This window comes from Meles meles, chromosome 16 (genome assembly GCF_922984935.1).
Source record: "Meles meles chromosome 16, mMelMel3.1 paternal haplotype, whole genome shotgun sequence".
NCBI classification, from domain to species: Eukaryota; Metazoa; Chordata; class Mammalia; order Carnivora; family Mustelidae; genus Meles; species Meles meles.
Window position 1 is genome coordinate 15,978,372 of NC_060081.1, and position 21,889 is coordinate 16,000,260.

The following is a 21,889-nucleotide window of genomic DNA, read 5'->3' on the forward strand; positions in this document are numbered from 1 at the left end:
ACATGTAGTTAGCTACCCTAATTAGTGAACATTTAGACTGTTTCTAATTCTTTGCTAACACATACTATTTACAATTTCTAATCTGGTAAGTGATAATGATCTATCATTGTTTTATGAAACATTGTTTCTGATCTGATAATTCCTGTGTTTACTGGTTACTTGTATTTTCATTTATGAATTGACTATGTTCCCCTTTGCCTACTTTGTCGGATGCTTAACTGACTGAGCCATCCAGGTACCCCTGATGACCTTTTAAAATTTATACTTTTTTTCCCAAAGAGAAGTTTTGAATTTTAAAATAGTTAATTTACCGATCTTTGTCCTTTTCATTTTTTTGTGACTTAAGGACATAATATTATCTACTATCTATGTTTATCCTTCAACTAACCACTTTAATTCTCTTCTAGAGTGTAAACTTAATTCCAAAATCATAATGAACTTCTGAGTCTTGACCCAATTCTGTTATGTTCTGGATACACTCTATTTTTTTTTTTTTTTTTAACATTCCATTGAGTGGATTAAGAAATAGGACACTTCTGGGGCACCTGCGTGGCACAGCTGGTTGGTGCCCAGCTCTTGGTTTCAGCTCAGGTCATTGCCTTGGGGTCGTGGGATCAAGCCCTGTGTTGGGCTCCAGTCTGTGCAGAGTCTGCTTGAGATGCTCTCTCCCTCTCCTTACCCCTCCCACCTGTGCTCATTCTGTCTCTAAAATAAATAGGTAAATCTTAAAAAAAAAAAAAGGAGGGGGGGACACTTTTGTCCACAGAAATGTGGATGCCTCTTTCCATTTATTTTTTTAAAGACTGCTACAAAAATAAAACAGAAAATGAGAATAATCCAAATGTTCAGCTGAAGAAAATCATCCTTAGTAAAACCAATGACAAAACAGAAGAAAAGTGAAATGCAACACTCCAAACTGAATTAAATATTTTCAAACAAGCATTTGGGTTTACTGGAGGATACTCTGAATCAAATCTTCAAAATAAGACATCATAATGGACAAAAAAAAAAAAAAACCAACCCGAAAGTAATGAAACAACTTGATTAAACTCAGAGAAGAAACAGGAAAAAAGCTAAAAATCATCAGAAATGTAAGAAGAAATAGATTAAAAGAAGAAATAGATTAAAAACACGATAAAGGACATTGGAGGAAAAACTACTAAAAACATCATCAAGAAAATGAAAATGAGACAAAGAAAAAATGAAGATGAGTCAGAGAGACAGACTAGAAAACAACCAAAGAAGGAATAACATTTATATAACTAGAGTCCCAAGGGGCAAAACAGAAAGTGAAACAGAACTAATATTTAAAACTATTAAAAAAACCTTCCTGGATATAAAGGACTTGAATCTACAATACTGAAGGAGCTCACTGGCAGCACAGTAAGCTAACTTTTCATAATCAACTCAATGTCATACTTCCACAAAGCTACTAAACAAAGGTAAAGAATCCTTAGGACCACCAGGAAAAAAGATTAAATGACTTATAAGGAAAGAATAGCTGGACTGGCCTGAGACGTCTCAAAAACAACAGACAAAGCAGGACAACAATAGTGCAGCACTTCCAAGAAACTCAAGAAAGTGTGAACCAAAGACTTTCCCCTCTAGCCTAGCTGTCCTTCAAATATCAAGGCTATAGGAAAATAATTTTAAACACGAAAATGCTCAAGAAATTTTGTAACCTATGACATCTCCTTGAAGAATCTACTACAAAAGGAACTCCATTCAACCAAGAGATGACAAGGGAAACTTTAACAAAAGGAGTTTAATAATTTAATTACAGATGTAAAATTAGAACAAAGATGAAGAGGTGTACACAAAGAAATGTTGAAAAAACAGAATATACCCAGATACCTATTTTTCTATGTGTATATGTACATATGTATTTGTAAAGCTGGAATTCAATGTTTCTGAAACAGTTCCTGTCCATCAAAATACATACAGGTGAGAAAAATCACAATTTATTTGTTACCAATGTGACCATCGTGTTACTTCGATCATCATTACACTCCATTCCATACTGACTTGTGTGGGTTTGGCCACCATGTTGTCAACCGGCAGGGTGCTCATATCATCTCTGTACAATTAGCACTTTGCCTTTCACCTATACTGTGGCATGTTTTTATAAGAGTACCACTTAAGGGACACCTGGGTGGCTCAGTCGGTTAAGCGTCCGACTCTTGATTTCGGCTCAGGTCATGACCTCAGGGTTCTGAGACAGAGCCCCAAGTCAGGCTCAGCATAGAGTTTGCTTGAGTCTTTCCCCTCCTCCCTCTCCCATCCCTTTTGCTACTCTCCCCCACTCCCTGCAAGCGCGTTCTCTCTTTCATGTGTGCTCTAGCTAAAATAAAAATCTTTAAAAAAAAGAGTATCATTTAAAAAATTACAACTCACATAGTTTAAATGTTTTCAATATTCAGATATCCAAATAAGGATATTCTACTGTAATTCTAATATGGTTTTTAGTTTGTGTCTGTTTTTTCTAGGTGGGCAATCTTAACATCTATGAATAATAACTGACTTATTCCTAACCTCTGTGCCTTTTTTAATCACACTGGTTAAGCCTTTCGGAACAATACTGAATACCAGAGGCAAGTACAGACGTACTTATCTTATTTCTGAACTTACGACAAAGTAATTCCAGTGCCCTGCTTTTTAGTTTAATGGGTTTCTGTTTCTCGTGATAGTTTTTCTCAAATAAAGTTTCTTTTTAGTTCTAGTTTAAGAGTTTCATCAAAAAATGCTGAATTTTGTTGAATGATCTTTTTTTCATCTATGAAAATATTTACTCCCTGACTCAAGCAACTCATTAATAAATTCCTAATGTTAAACCATCCTTATATTCCTGGGAGTAAAAAGGCCTTCTGGTATATTCTCTTAATATAATGCTTTATTTCGTTTGCTATCGTTCTATTTAGTAAGAACAGACTACAAGTTTTTATGCAATTCGTGTCCAGATCTAGTAATTGTCTGAGCCTTTAAAGTGAACCTGAAGGTTTTGTTATCTTTTTGCTCTGCAACAGTTCACATAACGCAAAAGTTCAAGCTTTCTCAAGTGTGACAGAACTCACAGAACCTCTGGGCCTGGTACCTCTCTGATTAGATCTCTCATCACTTCTGACTTCCCCAGCTTTTAGGCTAACCAGTAATCTCCCTAAGATAATCACTACCTGTTTGAGAGTCAGGGAAGTGTGGCAGTGCTTTACAGTCGAGACTGTCAAGGCCTACCTATATCCTGCTTCAGCCACTTCCTTGTAGACCTGCAGTTCTGCTCTCTCAGATTGATTTCTTGGGTGTTCAGAACAATCTGCTATTTATCTAGCTGTGTTTGAGGGACGATGCAAGCTTAAGGTCCCAGTACGCCTCCACCATCTTAACTCTACCCCCTCTGCCCTAGCCACTTCCTAGCTGTGGGTTCTTGGTAGAATACTCTCCAGGTTTTAATTCCTTTATCTGTAAAATGGGGCATGTATCAGTATCTACTTAATAAAACTGTTGTGAAGATTATGAGCAAACACACACAAAGCACTCAGAACTGCGCCTGGCTCACTCGAAGTTTCAATAAATACTCGTCATTAATTAGGGTATTTTTCAAATTAATTAGAATAAAGCTACCCACAACAACCTTTACTTCAAAAATATCCTCTGAAGGGGTGCCTGGATGGCTCAGTCACTGAGCATCTGCCTTCGGCTCAGGTCATGATCCCGGGATCCTGGGATCGAGCCCCACATAGGGCTCCCTGCTCAGCAGGAAGCCTGCTTCTCCCTCTCCCACTCCCCCTGCTTGTGTTCCCTCTCTCATTGAGTCTTTCGCTGTCAAATAAATAAATAAAACCTTTAAAAATTAGTAAAAATAAATAGAAATATCTTCTGAATATTATTGAAAATGATAAATATTGTCCGTTTATGTTTTCTTTTTTCCTTACCAGACTAGCCAGATGTTGATCAATTTCACTGGCTTTTTCAAAGAACTAGCTGGCTTCATTTATCCTACCTCATCTTTAAAATTTCTTCATTCATCAATTTCGTTCCCTTCCTACTTTCTTGAAATGAATACTTTCATTTATTTCCAGTCTGTTAATGTCTATTAAATACGTTTGCCTCTGCATAATACCTGCCTATATCCCATAGGGTTTGATATGAACTGTTCTCATCTTTCTACATTTCTAAATAATCTGTAATTTCAATTCTGATTTCCTCTTTAATCCAACAGTTTTATGGTTCTAGTGATCTGAAGTCAGAGGATCTAACCTATATAATTTCTACTTTTTTGGAACTTGTTAGATTTTCTCTATGATCTATTACCTCATAATTCTATTAATATTCCATTAGCATCTATACAGAAAAATGTATTCTTTGTACTTGTATGTGTAAGCTATAAAATCATGCTGTGTTATTCGAATTCTTTAGAGCCTTATTTAACAGCTTTTGCTATGAACATTTCAATGCTAAATGCATGGTACAAAAAGGTTCATGGTCGTCAAATCCACTTAAAGGATATTAGAGTCTATCAATATCAATTAACATTCTTGTCTCATCGAACCACTCCTCAACCCCCCTGAATTCCATTTCATCTCGTGTTAGGTGCTATTCCTTGCGTCTGTCATCAATCTGGCATATATCTTTGTTTTTCCGATATTTTTATCACTTGCCTTAAACAGCAGAGCAAGATTTTTATGTTAACTCAATCTGGAAGCTTCCACCTTTTAATAAAGGAAGTGGTGGCACTTTACAAGCATCATAATCTATTCAAATCTAAATTTTGCTGATTATTTTTTAACATAAAAATTAGTTTGTCTTATGTTTACAAAGTACAGCAAAATTGGTAGGTAGGTGGCAAAAAATATTTTGCTAATTCTAAAGGACTCCTGTCTAAATATAGTTAACTGCAATATGTAATAAAACCCCACCAATACTGACAAAATAACAGAACATTTTGCAGGATGTCTGGAAGCTTCAGTTGTTACATTCTAGCTGATAGTAATGACAAATTTCTAATACTGAGAAGCTGGTATGATTTGAAAGAAACAGTTTTAGAGGCACAGATATACAAGAGATGCAAAAAGAGACAGGACATGTAAGTGAGGAACCTGTGAGGCTGAAATATAGAGAAGCTACTAAAAATAAGAAAAAAAAATCAGTTACCACATTTACAGAAAAAGCCATTAAGTTTCTATGTCCTGTATATACAGTTCTATTTCAATAAACTTGAGCTGCAACTTTAAAACGGATGTGCACTTGTAAGACAGCCTTTGTTTATTATCTCCCCAAGAGCTACCAACTGAAATGTTATAGTTTATAATCAACTATGCCAGAAAAATGAAGAAATATGAAAGACAATGTATTTATAAAAGAACCCCTAATTTTTTAACAAGATTCAAAATAAAAGTTATCATTTCAAAGAGCGAAGCAGAGAAGTAGAATGAAAGAACGCCTAGCTCTGGGGGCCCCTGGGTGGCTTTCAGTCAGTTAAGTTTCTGCTTTCAGCTGGGGTCATGGTCCCAGGCTTCTGGCATTGAGCCCCACATCAGGCTCCCTTCTCAGCAGGGAGTCTGCTTTTCCCTCTGCCCTTGCTCATGCTCTCTCTCCCTCAAATAAAAAAAAAAAAAAAAGCCTAGCTCTGAACACAGGTTAAGCCTTAGCAGAAATATCAATGCAAAACATTTTTTTTAATTGAAATATCTGCTCTCTTACCAATCTCTACTGAATCAGCTCTAAAAGAGACTGAGTAATGCAGCCTGTATAATGAGAATCTGTGGCTACCAGGCTCTCCTCTATGAAATTTATGTATCTTTGCTGCAGAGTTAAATGCTTATGAAGAGTCAGCTGTGTCCATTCCCAAACCTGTTTATTACAATTGTATTTATTTCTGTAATTACATGAATTAAGTACAATATAAGCAGATGATATATGAGTGGAAATAGAAAAGACCGTTTTTGGTGCTGTGAAAACTAAGTTGAATGCTTCAGAAAAACTGTAAGGCAAGCTACTAAAAAAAAAGTTTGTTCCACTTCATTGTGGTTAGAGGAAAAATCTGTAGAAATAGAGAAATATTCTGCATTTAGATTTCTTAGAAATTTAAGTTCTTTGTTCCACTGTGAGGAAACCAAAACTAAAAAATTTTGATAATGTGTCAGTGACAGCAGGGTTATGCAAAAGGAATGGGGAGAAACAGATACCTACTGAAAGAAAAAAAACCATCTAGGGTTATAGCAAAAGATTGATGAATAAAAATAAACTTACAGAGTGTTTTTAAGAAGTAATTTCTAGCTTTAGTACTTAATTTTTTTTTTTTTTTTTAAAGCAGGCTCAATGCCCAGCATGGAGCCCAGTGTAGGGCTTGAACTCATGACCCTGAGATCAAGACCTGAGCTAAGATCAAGAGTCCAAGGCTTGACCCACTGAGCCACCCTAGCTTTTGCATTTTTAAATTAACCGATAATTACCACCAGTCAACACTGGCTAACAGGCTTTCTTTTAATGTAAATTGGAAAACAGTAATTATTATTTCCTGGCAACCTTAAAGCTTTTCTTCAAAATTTAATGTTTGTTTTCTTCAAAATTTAATTTTACACAGTTAAGAGATAAAGAGAAAATCTTAGAAGAAATCAGAGAAAACAGAAGGCCAGACAAGAATGATGGCTAACTGCTTATCAGAAACAATGAAAGACAAAAGACAATGGACTTATATCAACAAAGGAAAGAGCGGAGGTGGGAGGGTCTATACTCAGTGAAAATATACTTCCGAAATGAACAAAAATTTTCCATTTTCAAATAAAGGCGAATTAGTCTCCAGCAGATCTGTACCAAATTCTTCCTCAAAAAGGCATTTTAGAATGCAAATAAATGAGTGTACACTAGTATAGGCATAAACTCTAATATTATTTAATTAAAAAGAAATAATTTGTAAGTTCTAGTCATTTATTGTTAGTTATGAAATATCGCTGACCAGCCTCGCAACCGCCATGACACAAGGGAGTGTCCCACCATATGTGGGTGGCTGCTGATCCGGAGGCTGACACTGCAGTGAAGGAAGCACTGCTCGCGCACTCTGCAGTTAGCAATAACCAGCAAGAATCGTGCCTCAGATAAACCCCGCGGGCTATGACACTGCCACTGCGCAAAGCTACTGCTCATTCATTCTGGAGCAAACTTACTTACCTCTTTGTTTCGGAAAAATCTGTTCAGGATGCTGTAAAATAAATTACAGTGCATTAGATAATCACTGTAACATATTATAAACCTAAGTGAAATTTTAAAAATATTAATGAAGAGAATTACCTTCATTATTGGCCTGGCTTGCTTCTCAAACAAACCACTCGGAAAAAGGTAAGCAATAGCTCTCTGAAAATATACACAAAGGTTAATTAACAACTGTTATAAACACAAGTTAATGTTATGACTAATACTTCCTGAGTGCTTAGTACATGCCAGAGAGCTCGTAGTCTTTTAAACAGGAGAAAAAAATGACCACATACACATCCCCCAGAGAAAAATTATTTGTCACTATTAAACTGGTTATTAACAATTTTCAAGTGTCAGTTTCAAACACGCATGTACTCCCACAAATCCCTTTTTATTATTATTTTTTTTCAAGATTTTGTATTTATTTGTCAAAGAGAGAGAGAGCGAGCGAGCAAGCACAAGCGCACAAATAGGCAGAGAGGCAGGCAGAGAGAGGAGGAAGCAGGCTCCCAGCCAAGCAAGGAGCCCGATGCAGGGCTCGATCCCAGGACTCTGGGATCATGACCCAAGCGAAGTCAGTGGCGTAACCGACTGAGCCACCCAGGCGTCCCCAAATCCCTCTTTCAAAAGCAAACGAGAGATGCCCCTCTACAACCTCTGTGGTAATGTGCTCAGGAGCCCCGCTTCGGACTCCCCGTTGGCAGTGCGAATATCAGAGACCGAATACTGAGAAGAGCAGGCTCCAAGCCTCCCCCACTGTGACAGCCCCTGTGTTTTTAGATGCTCTCTGAACTCTTCCTAGGAAGTTTTGAGAGGTTTTTATACTACATTTTCCCAACCGGGTTCTCTTAAATGTCTGTTTCTCAATGGGGACACTATTGGCATTCTGAGTGTGACAGCTCCGTTGTAGGCGGCCTTGCCCTTCCCTGTCCTGTAGGTCACTTAACAGCCCTGGCCCTTCTCCACCATCTCTGCCAGTAATAACCCTAGCGCCTGTGACGAATCTCGTCCACAGACATTTCCAAAGCCCTCCACCTCCCAGGACTGCCACCAACTTGAGAACAACTGTGTGAGCTCTGCCAGTGTCTTCGCCAACACGCCTCACAATCAAAAGCAAACCACATGCGTTTTCCTTTCTCTCGAATGGTGTCAGATGAGAAGTCTGTGGCCTTGGATCTTATTAGCACTGCATCTGAACTCTAAATGAGCGGGCAGCTCACGTGGACACAGCGCTGCTCTGCTGGAGAAGCTGTTCTCAGGATGGGCCTCTGTGACCTCCCACGCAGTCAATGTGCTAAGACCGGATTCCACCCCTGAAAGTCGGGTCTGTAACCTAGGGCTTATCAATTCAGTTATCTTAGGGAGCCCATCTGTGTCTCTGAGTCAAGCTTCATTCTTCCATTTGGCCTTCTGACAATAAGACGGACACTTAAGAAACCCTTCGATCACATAGCAGAGTGCTAATTTTGTTAACATTTTTTTTTCTTTTTTAAAGCCAGGGACGACTTTGCCTTTCCTTCTCTGAGGGAGAAAAGGTGGACTTTTTAATAAGTGATGTTGAGACAACTGATTGCCATTTGGAAAAAGATAAAAGTGGATGCAAACCCGACACCATATACAAGGATAAGCCACAGATGGGTCAGACAGCTGAACACAGAAAATCAAACAACTATGAGGAGAAAACATGGCGAATTCCTCTATATAAGCTACACCTCCACAGGCAAAACCAACACCATCACAGGTTATTTGCTGATTTACAACCACCAAATATTAGAACCCCCCCCCAAGGTTGGCTGCATAAATGATGGCATGCCCATGCCACCAAGCACTGCAGCCATAAAAAAAGACTGATAAAAGCAAGACACAAGGGAAATGGGCTTAGAGTGTGACCTTTGGTGTAAGAAAAAGAAATAAGAAAATACATAGAGGAATAGGGGGAAATATACATAGGATTCTTTCCACAAGGAACGGTACAGTGTAAACGAATAAAAATGATCATTTATTAAGGGGTAGGTGGCAGCAGGGTGAGGGCTACGGGGATGAGTAAGGCTTTCCTGGGAATGCCTTTATTCAGCTGAACTTTGAAGCACGAATATGCTGTATATATTAAAGACCAAAATTTTCAAAAGAAACTCTAAAACTTAATATAAACAAAATAAGCAAACCTCATTTCTTTCTTTAAGGTTTTATTTATTTGACAGAGAGAGAGAGAAAGACAGTGAGAGAGGGAACACAAGCAAGGGGGGTGGGGAGAGGGAGAAGCAGGCTCCCCACTGAGCAGAGAGCCCATGTGAGGCTCAATCCCAGGACCCTGGGATCATGACCTGAGCTGAAGGCAGAGGCTTAACAACTGAGCCACCCAGGTGCCCTATACAAACCTAACTTCTAATGACAAAAACAACAACAACAACAACAACAAAACACCACAATAGCAAAGAATTCTTCAACTTTACTCGGAAGGCTTATTGTTAGTAATATTAATATTAAAATTCTGAAACATTTTGTGTCTATTATAGCATAAAGTAAATAAAGGTATCAATTTTATGGTGACCAAGATGTTACTGTAGGAGAAAAGATACAAACATAAAAGAAATGTAATGTTAAGTTTGAATTAGACAAACCAAAACATACTTGTGATCTTTAGAATATATTATTTCCTGGATTATTCCTATAATATTTAAAAGAGATTACTTTTTAGTTCTGTCCCCTCAAAGAGCATAGATGTAATGAAACTCTAGAATCAAGGAGTGGTCTCTAGAATCCAAATCTTGGTTTCTAAATACAGTTTCCTAGTATAAGGAACACAGCATTTTAGGTAAAGGATTAATCCTAGGCCTAAGGCAGGGAAAGTACAGAATAAGCCTGAGACACCTTCTTGTGCCAGAAAACAAGGAAGTGCTCGAAAGGACAGAGAAGCCAGCTTCAAGAAGCTCCCACTGGCCACACTTGTGACAATGTGAACATCAAAAAGAACAATGACAATGCCTGGTAACATACTTAATACAAACATTTGAAGAGTGTGCCTCTACACACACACACACACACACACTCACTCTCTCTCTCTTTCCAGGGTTCTGAAGTAGGAAGCAAGGAGAAAAGGAAGGCCTCTTTATGAAACGATACCAGTTAATAAAAGTAGAAGGAATTAAAGAAGTAGAAAATCACCGTTTTATAACCTCCAAAGTAATCTTCAATTTCAGCCAAGGATCACCAGTGGATGATAAAGTCATCGGCTGAAAGGTTACTGGGGACTAGAATATTCAAATGGACCCCAAATAATCACCCTACAGATGGCTTAGTTATGAAGGGAAAAAAATCACTTTTACAATAAAGAGGTCGGTGGTCACCACATTAACCAAGGGGTCAGATGTACAATCAATAGTGGGACAAGCTCATTATATACCTCCTGGTGTGAGGGAACAAGAACTATACAATATCACACAAGTATTACCCTTTATACATTCTAAATCTAATCACCAGGAGCAAGCAGAAAGCCAGAATATAGACAACCGTGTAAGACAAGTGGTCTGGATTCTACAAAACTAGCTAGCTATAAAGCCATTTTAGGGAAAACTGAGGAAATTTAAGTACAGACTATAGATTATAGAGTGTTACACATTTATTGTTAATTGTATTAGATATAAACGTGGTTACCATGGAAAAATGGTATGAAGGATGTATGTATGTAGGGCTAAAGTAAATGCGGATACATTTAGGGGTTAGGTGTTATGATACTGCATTTTCAACTCACTCAAAATAAGTTTTATATACACAGAGAGAAAGGGAATGTGGCAAAATGTTAACTGTCAAATCTATGTGAAACGTATGTATGTACAAGTGTCTTTATATTCACCGAATATTCAAGTTTTCTGGAAATTTGAAAAATTTGAAAATAAAAAGATGAGAAATGTTAAAAATTAAAAAGTAAGTCCATCGGGTCTTTCCAAACCTAACCTGTCTCCAGAGGGCCATACCTGTAGTAGCCCAGCTGGCCTTCAGGCCTGGTTCCCATAATCAGCCATGGCAGTCCCAAGGCTGGTCAGACATCTTAGCCAAGGCCTGAGTGAGAATAACAGCACGGAAGACTGATGTACAACTCTGCAGCCTGGGGTAAGCACGCAGGATTACAAGGGTGAAAGTCCAACCAACTTTTGCATCAGGTTCAAGCTGTCACTGGTATCATTTTCAAACATAAAAATTACTAGTAACCTAGGTGACCAATGAAAGAGTTCAAGAAAGCAATGAAAATGTAAAGAATTTCATCCCGTAGCAGACTTCTCATGAAAACTAAGACATACACGAGTCACGAGGAAGTTAATCAGTAGAACTTGAAAATAAGGACTGACTGCAAAGGGTGTCTAGGTCTTCCAGGCAATTTCTGTATTGACTTAAAAAAAAGTTAGTAAAGATTTTGGTAGAAATATTCTGAAATTTCCTAGAAGGATCAGGAAAAGTAGCACTGCCTTTAAAAACAAACAAACAAACAAAAAAAACCCTCAGCTAAGAAAAAACACATATTTACTAATTCATAATTCCTCACTCTATTAGATGATAATGTTGGTTTTATTTATTTTAGAAAGAACGTGCAATGCAGGGGGGTGGGCAGGAGCAGAGGGAGAGGAAGCAGACTTGGCACTGAGCATGAGCATGATGACCCTGAGATCATGACCTGAGCCTAAACCAAGAGTCAGATGCTTAACCAACTAAGCCACCCAGGCACCGCAGGTGATAATAGTAACACAACCAACTACACTGTATTAACTATATTATGCTATATTATATACTCTATTACTAATTACTGACAGGGCATGTACAAGGTGCTCTGCTATACTGTACCAACTATATTATATTTGTACCAAATTATATTAGGTTTTGTACTAAGTACTGTGGAAAAGGTCCACAGAGTAAGACACCATGTTAAATAAACAGCAAAATCACAGGTTCAGTAAAAATAATAAAAAACAAAGGATGGCAGAAAAATGAATGAAGATACAGAACATAAAAGAGTTATTCCCCCAAATCCGTATTACATCTTTTACACCAAATTATGTGGAACAGGCTTTCTAATTCCAGTGGAGTTATGATATATTAGTCATAAACTGGTTACTTTTTAACCAAACAGAAGATACAAAACAGGAAAGGCAACAGTAGGAGTGAACATTTCGTCATCCATCCAGCATGAAAGGGACAGTGCGACCACCTAACCCATCACTTCCATTTACCTCCTACGGGCATTCTGAAGAGATTCCTTACAAATTCTGAGGCTAACAAAGGACTACCTGGGTTTTATGAAAAAATAATTTTATTGGCTTTCCAGGACTGCAGCAGTTGTTAAAACTCAAGTAGGTGAACACCGTTAAAAAAAAAAAATTATTTATAGGAAGAAGAGAATTTTGAGTGCGTGCATGAAGCTGCAGTGTTTGGAGCAGAGCACGCGTGCTGTAACATAGTAAAACCCGTACCTTCGCTGCACTTCAGAATTCGCAACAGCGAATGCTGAATACTTAAGTAACATAAGACCCTTACTACTATAACCATAAATATTCTCCAGGAACACCATTCCCAGTGATTCTAACTTGTGAGGACATCGGCTTGATCTAGTTGTTGTGGGGATGAAATAAGGTATTTGCAAAAACACAGCACCCCGCAGGCACTAGACAAATGTTAGCTATACGAAAATGTTCTATGTGAAACACTTTCCACATTATTTTGTATTAAGACTTAAAGTGGCAAAGATAGAGCCTGCACCTCCTGAAATTTAGTATCTGAATGTGTTCTTCCCTGCTGAGGTCAGGGAGCCAACCTAGGTCTCTCAGAAAACGGATTTACTTCTCTACTGGCATCAAGGACATTCACCTAGTTAGCGGTAAAATTAGGAGAAAAGCCTAACTGTGCTCAAAGGAAAATAAATTGACCATTTACTGTGAATCAGTTTTACCTCGACCAATTTTATTCAACAAATACTCATTGTACCTAAGTTCCAGGACTGTGAGTTTAGGAAGCTATAGTTCCTGACCACATTCTAGCAGCGGAGACAGATGTATACACAATCTCAATTATGGGGGTCACTGTCACAGTACACATGGAATAACGTGGCTTAGTAAAAGAATATTTTACAGGACCTGTGCTGCAGCTACTTCTAGGTTACACAGGGGGAACCAAGGGGAGTGGCCACGAGCTTTTTTCAGCAATACTTTTTTTTTTTTTTTTAAGATTTTGTTTATTTGACAGAGAGACACAGAGAGAGGGAACATAAGCAGGGGGAGTGGGAGAGGGAGAAGCAGGCTTCCCACTGAGCAGGGAGCCCGATTCGGGGCTCGATCCCAGGACCCCGAGACTATGACCGGAGCCGAAGGCAGATGCTTAACGACTGAGCCACCCAGGCCCCCCACAGCAATACTTTTCATCTGACTTTTCTTAGCAGTCACTTGCTCCTTGCCAAGTCAGGTCCTTTACATACTGTTTTCTCTGCCTGGAATACCATTGTTCCATCTCTCTTTAACATTTTCCTGCTTCTCTTTTGAGACCTAGCTCAAATGCCAGCCCTCCAGAGCGACCTCCCCTGACTCCCCAAGGACTCTATCATTTCCCTTCTTTGTTTAAACCTGTAGGAGCGCTCTCCACACTTGGCTCCTTCCAATGGACCGAGCTCTCAAGTCTCTCTAGAGACTTAAGAAGATCACTGGCCAGTCTGTTATTTTCTCCCCATCCTTCTTCCTGGCTTGAACTTCCACACTTCTTGCAGCAATCACAATGGCTGATGCTCACCTCCTTTCATTCACATACCAATTCCTGCCCTGTGTGTGAGCCACCTACACAAAACTCCCAGTGTTACCCAGGCCAATAAACCCCCCTCAATTCCCATTTCTATCCTTAGAAGCACACACCCACTTTCTCAACGACGTTACTCTTCAGGCCAAATTCTGATCCTGCAACTGCTTGGGCTCACCAAGGCTTCCTCTGGAACCTCACGACCTACAGCCAGGTCTCTACCACAGAAGGTTGCTGTTTTCCGCACACAGCCATGTTCTCCTACCTCTCTCCAAGTTCTTCCATGGTCTCTTGTAAACACAGCTCTGCTCCTTGCTTAAATGCTAGTTCCCTCAGAGTACCATCTCTGATTCTCTCCTGTCAAGCAAATTCATGCAGAGAAGCTAAATCTATTTCTCTAGTTTCTAAACCACTCCCGACTGTCAGTTGTCTTTAGGATTGTTCCACTGAAGTATCCTAAAAGCACATTCATAGCTGCTCCTCAAATAACTTACTTTTGCCTCCTCAAAGTTCTTTCTCCCAGGCCCTGTTACCAATTCTTTGGATTTTACTTTGGTCACATGTAGAGGGTGCTCTCGAAGGCAAAGGACCTTGGTTTCTTGGTCATTGACTGCCCACCCCAGAGGGAGAACATTGGCAGGTATCATAGTCCCCGTTATTTGAGGAGGATACATTCCAAGACCCTCAGCAGCTGCCTAAAGCCGCAGATAGTACTGATCCCTATATATACTATGCTTTTTCCTATACATACATGCCTATGATAAAGGTTATTTTATAAATCAGATACAGTAAAAAGTTAACAATTAAATAACAATATACTGTAATAAAGTTACGTGAATGTGGCCTCTTTCTCAAAACACTTTATTGTACTGTACTAACATCTTCTTGTGATGGTATGAGATGCTAAAATGCCTATGTGATAAGATAATGCGAAGTGAATGATGGAGGCACTGTAATGTAACGTTAGACTACTAGTGATCTTCTGATATGACAGAAGGCGGATCATCTGCTTCTGGATGGGTTATAGAAACCACAGAAAGCAAAACAATAGCTAGCATGGGAAAACAGTACTCAAAGGGTAAATAAAGAAGCAAACTGACTGCACAGTCCTTGAGTGAATCAATTAGACTATGTAACACTTTATAGACAATTGGGGGAATTTAAATACAGATTAATATACAAATGATCCCATACTCAGTCATATACTCAGCCATACTGAGTCCCATGCTCAGACTATATTAAAATTAATTTTGTTAAATGTGATAATGGTATTGTGGTTATATAGGAAAATATCCTAATTTTTTGGAGATGTATACTCAAGTATGTAGGGGTAAAGTATCATAACGTTTGTAACTGACTTTAAAGGAAAATAATTCAGCAGCACCTGGGTGGCTCAGTCGGTCAGACTCAGGTCATGATCTCTGGGTCCTAGGATCAAGCCCCAGGTCAGGCTTCCCACTCAGTGGGGAGTCTGCTTCTCCCTCTCCCTCTGGTCCCACCACAATACCCTCCCCATGTTCTAAGAAAGAAAGAAGGAAAGAAGAAAAGAAACAAAAAAAAAGAAGGAAGGAAGAAAAGAAGAAAGAAAAAAAAACAGTTTAGCCACAAAATATACAGGGGAAGCAAGTATGGCAAAATCTTATTTAAAGTAGGTGATGGTTACATAGTATGCGTTATACAATTATTTCTTCTTTTCTGTATGACTGAAATTTGTATAAGAAAAAGCATACAAATTAATGTTTATGGCTATCGCTATTGGCCTAGACTATTTCAGTTTTTCAATTTTATTTCCTACTCCTATGTAATATACATACATAAATACATATATGTATGTGTACACGGACATATATACACACACACACACACACACACACACACACACACACGTCATGAAGCTTTTGCTCATCTATAACTGAATAACCGAACCTGAAATTGTTTTAGTAAACCTGTTGTTTCAGTCAGATAAAAGCAACCATTTCCTACATTTCTAAATTTCTATTTATTCTTACAGTGTATTTTTGAACTGTTTTCAAAACCAATTCTTCCGGTATTTGGAACCGTGTCATTGAAAAACAATATAAAAATGAAATTGCAGAATATTACTTATACTTCCAAAGTATTCCCTTTCTTTCAAATAACAAAAGGCAAAAAAATACAAATTCTTACTTGTGGGGAGATCACGGAGCAATCCTCTGATTAACACAGTCCGGAAGAACTTTCTCAAACAAAGGAAATATTCTATAATCTGTGCGGGCTGATATGATATGTGGCCCATGTGGTTATTGTGCATTTGACATATGGCGAGAGCAGCTAAGGAATTAGACTAAGGAACTAAAGGTTAATGTTAGTTAGTATTAACTAACTTCAAACAATCCCACACAGCTAGTGGCAACCACACAGGTCTAGACTGTTTTAACCAAAGCGCTCATGCAGCATGGACAGCCCTGCACTGATGTTACTACTGTGTATCTCAGCAAGGTTTCAAACTCTGTTAAATTGTTACAAAGTTATAAAATCTGTGATTTAATTTTATCGGTCTACCCAACGAATACCCACATTCATAACAGAATATTGTCTTTGAATAGAAGATTTCTAGGATGAATCTGGTGGGTCTTGCTCCCATTGCAGGGGCCAGTGTGCTCATAGCTATCTATTTATCTGCATAGATATATAGATAGATGAACTGTCTATCATGATAGCCATCCCTCTTTTTCTCTTTATGAAGTGAGAGCATTTTAATACTTCAGATTTGTGATGTGATTCCCTGGGGGTTTGAATGGAGAACTCAGTATTATGGAAACCACGTGGAAAGCTGAATTTCCTGACCTCTCTCTTGGAACCATTGAGGCTCTATTCTACTAACCAGAATGACTTCAACTTCCTGTGTCTAAGGCAAGAGCACTTGGATTCTATACCTCATTTCAGCCTGAATTTTAGAGCTGGGGGTAGGAAGTAGAAACATTTATATACAGAAAGTTGCAGGAAAATATAGGTATGGTATACACACAAGTACTCATATGGGGCAAAAATGAAAGTAACATCACAAAAGACTTCAGATACCCAGTGAGTCTTCTTGCAGTGTTTATTGATTCAGGACAGCTCCCACTGTCCTCCTCCCACCTTGCACATTAATCTTAACTTGTTATGGGAAAGAAAAAGATGTAAACATCCAGTTGTGACCAATACTGAAAATTCCCGCTTGTTGTGCACCTCCTTTCTCCTAGAAACAAAAGCAAACACAAAACAAAACAAAAAACCCCAACCAAACTAACGACAAAAAAGACAAGCATCCACCTCTTTCTTAAAGCCTCAGAACGCCTACCTGAAGGAACAAGGTATCCTCCAGAGCCCATGAGGACAGAGCCTTGTCTGCAACATGCCCTCCAGGGGACATGCCTGCCAGACTCTGCAGGGCCTTCAGCCCAGGTCCACAGTAACTGTCCCCACCACCATCTTAGAGGCAGGAATGGTGAGGGGAGGAAAGCACGTGTCAACTTGCTCTCCAAAGCCTGGTGCTAGTAGTGACACAGCTCCTGGACATTCTGCACATTTGCCAAGTATGAGAACATGTGTGCTACAGTCTGCTGTTCCAGAACCAACCTCACCGGCATGATCTCACTGAAGTCCCGGCATCTCCTGTTAACTACTAGAAGCTCTGCATTAGCTATGAGGGCACTGGCCCCTGCAACGGGAGCAAGACCCACCAGGCAGCACAACAGCCTTACTGCTTCCTGCCTTTCACACCATCTTCTTACCCTAGGAGCCCCAATGATAAGATTACGCTTTTCCTGACCAGGATTACTCAGTTTTAATTCAAGGTCAGGTGAGGAGAAGTTAGCTCAGTGGCAGGCACATCCCACACCCATAAAGCAGTCTGTTAGGGCCTAGTGACTTCACACCTTATTTTAGTAGAAAGGCATTTGTGCAAGCCCTTCCAAAGTCGGCATTTAACCCTCTACCTCCCTCCATACCTCCACTAAATTCGCCCCTTTGGCTTCCTCAGTTGCTTTCTATTAATAGTCACAGGCTCAAGAGACTTCCTCAAGCTTTCCTTGTAGGTGGTAGACAACATCCTCACTCCTTACAACTGACAGCCTCTGGCCCAAACTGGGAAAACATTTCATGAAAGACAAAGTCTTCCATGGGCTGATCTCTTGAGTCTTTGGGGTTTTCCAAAATATGCAACAGGAAAATACTATTCCCAGTTCAACATAAAGCTGTGGATGGTATTTCAAAGAAGAGAATTATAATAAAATGTAAGTAACAAAAATGGTTAGCAGCATAAGGGCTTTTTCCATAAAATTTTTAATTAAGGTAAAGATTTAGTCGGGAAAGGTTCAGAAGTACCAGAAAAAGAAAGAAAGAAAGAAAGGCAAAGAAAGCGTTAAAATACTTGTCATTTTTAAGCAATTTTCCTGATGTTATTCAAAAATATCTGTATTAGGATGGTAAAAGTGCAGAATTTAAATATTTTGATAAGGTGAAATTAAGTCAACCAGAAAATCAGAGGAGGAAGGTGATGAGAGAAATACTTGACTCTCTGCTAATGTTAACCTATCTATCAACTATAATGTTCTCGGATTCCCTGGTGCATTGGGCACTTAGCAGGCACTAGAGACGTACCAGCAGAACATGGCCTAGGTCTTCAAGTATCTTAAAATTAGAGGAAACTGGGCATTTCACATGTGACTTGTGGTTTTGCCCACTTAGACCATGTTTTTCAACAACAGAACTAACAAATTTCCTAATTATCTGAAATAAGCACCTTTTCATTTCTAAATAATCTACACAAAACACGATTATGTAAACTGAGAAGCATCCAGTTCTTCCACAAAGACAAACGACAAAAATCGATGCCCGTGAACAACACAGTTTGAACTTGAGGGTCCATGTATGTGCTGATTTTTTTTATAAACAGCACAGTACTGTAAATGTATTTTCCTTATGATTTTCTTAGTAACATTTTTTTCTCTAGCTTGCTTTATTGTGATTATACAGTATATAATAGACCTCACATGCAAAATACGTGTTATCAACTGCTTATGTTATTGGTAAGGCTTCCAGGTAACATTAGCCTATTAGTAAGTAGTTAAGCGTTCCGAGTCAAAAGTTATATGCGGATTTTGACTATAGAGGGGGTCAGCACCCCTAACCCCTGTGCTGTTCAAGGGCCAACTGTCTATCAGTTGGGACTCAACTCTTCAAGAAGCTTGAAAACAGTATTACTAACCTAATGTTACTTATTTTAGGTTAGCATTTGTGTTTCAAAAGAACATTTTCTCAGTCTAGGAACCAGATTCCAGATATAGACTGTAGTTTAACACTGGTATACAAACACCAAATCATTGCCTTACTCTGATTTTTGAAGCTGTTGATGACTTACTCTTTCGGTCTGAAGTTCACTCAGAAGAAACTCTGAGCCAGAGGGAAAGAGAGAGAGAAAAAAGAGCATTTTCCTGTAATAAGTTCTAGCTTAGTATTTCCTATATTAAATTCTGAAATTTGTATGGAATTCAACACGGCAAAGTTCTTAGGTGTTTTAAACTCATGTCAAACTTGAAAAAGTCGTTTCATATTGGAAGTAGGGCTCAGCGGTTGGTTGTCACAATAACAACAACAACAACATGCTTCTATTGGAAATAAAGAAGTGGAGTATACATTTAACGGTAAGTAGAGGAACCTTAAACAATTTATTAGACCATAGTACTGGCTTACCTGGATCTAAAACAAAACAAAACAAAACAAAAAAAGCTGACAAAAATAAAGAATATAAATTAAAAAAAATTAATCCAAATAAATCATGGACTAAGCAATTCTCCTTTGTGAATACGTTTCCTATATTTTCAGATTTTTAACTAGAATACAGGGAATTCATGGGTTCCCTAAAATGAAGGCAAAGTATTTAACTACATTCTTAGGCTTAAATCAAAGTATAAAAGGATTGCAGGCTCAACCCAGGAGGAGCACTGGGTCAGGAATGCAATCTCTATTAATTAGGTATCCCAGCTGGGCAGTGGGTCTGCAGCTGTTAACTTGATCAATGACTTACCTAAATGTCATCTCTACTGATTCGCTTATAAATTACCAGCAAGTGAGACTAATGTACAGGTGCTAATTTATTTAAACTGTTCTCTACAGTTCTACATAGCTTTATAAACTGCATCTGGCACCTAATGTTAGCTGTCAGTTGCACTTAGACATGCCTGTCCTAACGACTCTGTTCATTAGAAGTGAGCACAAATTATGAAATATTGTGAAAAATGATACATCAAATGGAATGGGCACAGCAAATCAATTAGAGAAACTTCATACAGCATATTCACACTTAGGAGAATAAAACATTCTGGTTTCAGAATGAGGTCTATAATACCAATTAAAAAGTAATTGGTAGACTTCAGCAGTGTTATATATCAATTTGCTGGCTTTTTTCCTGAAATTCTATAGTTATGGAGAACTCAACTTTAATTCCCAAATAAAGACATTAGTAAATGCAAGTGCAGTTTTGTATCCATAATACTTAATACAACTGAGATGTCTCCAACTTAAAATTGGTAACTGCTATCACTTCATTCAAAAAGGAAAATGCAAACAGCAGTGGTTCTCAACTTTCTTCTATGCTGACAGCACGATTTCGAAATTGCTGTCACCCAGTGTCTGCTCCAGCTTAATAACATGTTACAGGGTCACCGGACAAGGCTTTCCCTTTGGGTCACTGAGGGAAATTGCTGCAGCCCCGCCTCTGGTACAGGCTCTGGGGCTGATTTCTTTACAGTCTCCAAACACGCAGAGTCTTCCCTTGGCCAGACTGTAACCACTTTGAGCTGAGTTACAGAATCCACTGCAGTGTAATGTTCAATCTGATGGTTCAGTTCTCCTTGTGGTTAACTATAGGTTGAGAGTCAAAAATATTTTTTACACACTGATCAACACTTGGCAGCAACCTGTGAAAGGCTGAGGAATGGTTGAGAACCACGGCATTAAGACACATTTTCAAAACGGTGTGCATGTCAGCATTTGCAGCGATGGAAGTATATTGTATACATGGACACCTGTATATGTGTGTCACCATATACACTACTCACTAGCAACAAGGGGGCACCCGCTTTCCTCTGGCCATATCTCCCACAGGTGGTCAGGGGCATCAGTGGGATGCAATAGGTAGTTTCAGTGGGAAACTGAAATAGTTTCTTTTCAAAAGAACTTAAAATATTAGGCAAAGATGAAATTATCTTGAAATGGGGAAAATCTGTACTTGCCCATAACTAATTTCTTTCCAGTTAATTCGTTGTTTCACAAACCAAAAATAACTTTTCATATAAATGCAATACCAAGATTGAGCATTAAATATAAAAAAGTAATTTTGCAGAAACAATTCTAGCAGATACACAATGCTGGAGCTTTAATAATAAACTTCTAATTAACGTTAACTTTTAAGCAAATATTAAAAATGATAATTATTTTTATTCACAAAATTTTATGTCATTTCCTTTCTATTTTACCAACATTTGTACTCTTTTTAAAAGCCTCTGTAACTGAAAGAACACTAACATGTAAGATTAGGCCTGTGTAATTTTCACATGTTCTATATGCTGGACTCAGTAAAGCCAGGGGCCAGATTTCTATTCAATTTTAACTTTCTGGAATAAAGTTCTAAACCTAGAAATCCACCAAAAAAAAAAAAAGAAAAAGCCTATGAAGAGCTAAAATAGGTGACATAAATTCATGATTTTACTTAGTAGGAAGGGCACACAGGTCCTCATGCCAAGTCCGAGGGCTCTTAAGTTTTAATTCACAGGGCCTAACAAGTTTAGTTATGCTAGAAGCCTAGAAGGCGAGAGCTGCCAGAGGCAGACACATGCACAGATATCCTGACAGGAAAGGATATGTCAGGAATCAGTCAGTACAGGGACAAACAGAAACTACGAGCCCCAGC

At 38.6% G+C, this 21,889-nt stretch overlaps 1 protein-coding gene across 1 annotated transcript in view; it reads right to left on the bottom strand.

Moving 5' to 3' along the window:
- MRPS9 (mitochondrial ribosomal protein S9) overlaps positions 1–21,889 on the bottom strand; it is a 64,692-nt gene that overhangs the window by 24,878 nt on the left and 17,925 nt on the right. The window contains exons 3-4 of the mRNA XM_045981408.1: positions 7,282–7,344; positions 7,162–7,192 (exon numbers count right to left, since the gene is read on the bottom strand). Coding sequence (XP_045837364.1) covers positions 7,162–7,192; positions 7,282–7,344 — 94 coding nt within the window. The remainder of the gene's footprint in view (positions 1–7,161; positions 7,193–7,281; positions 7,345–21,889) is intronic.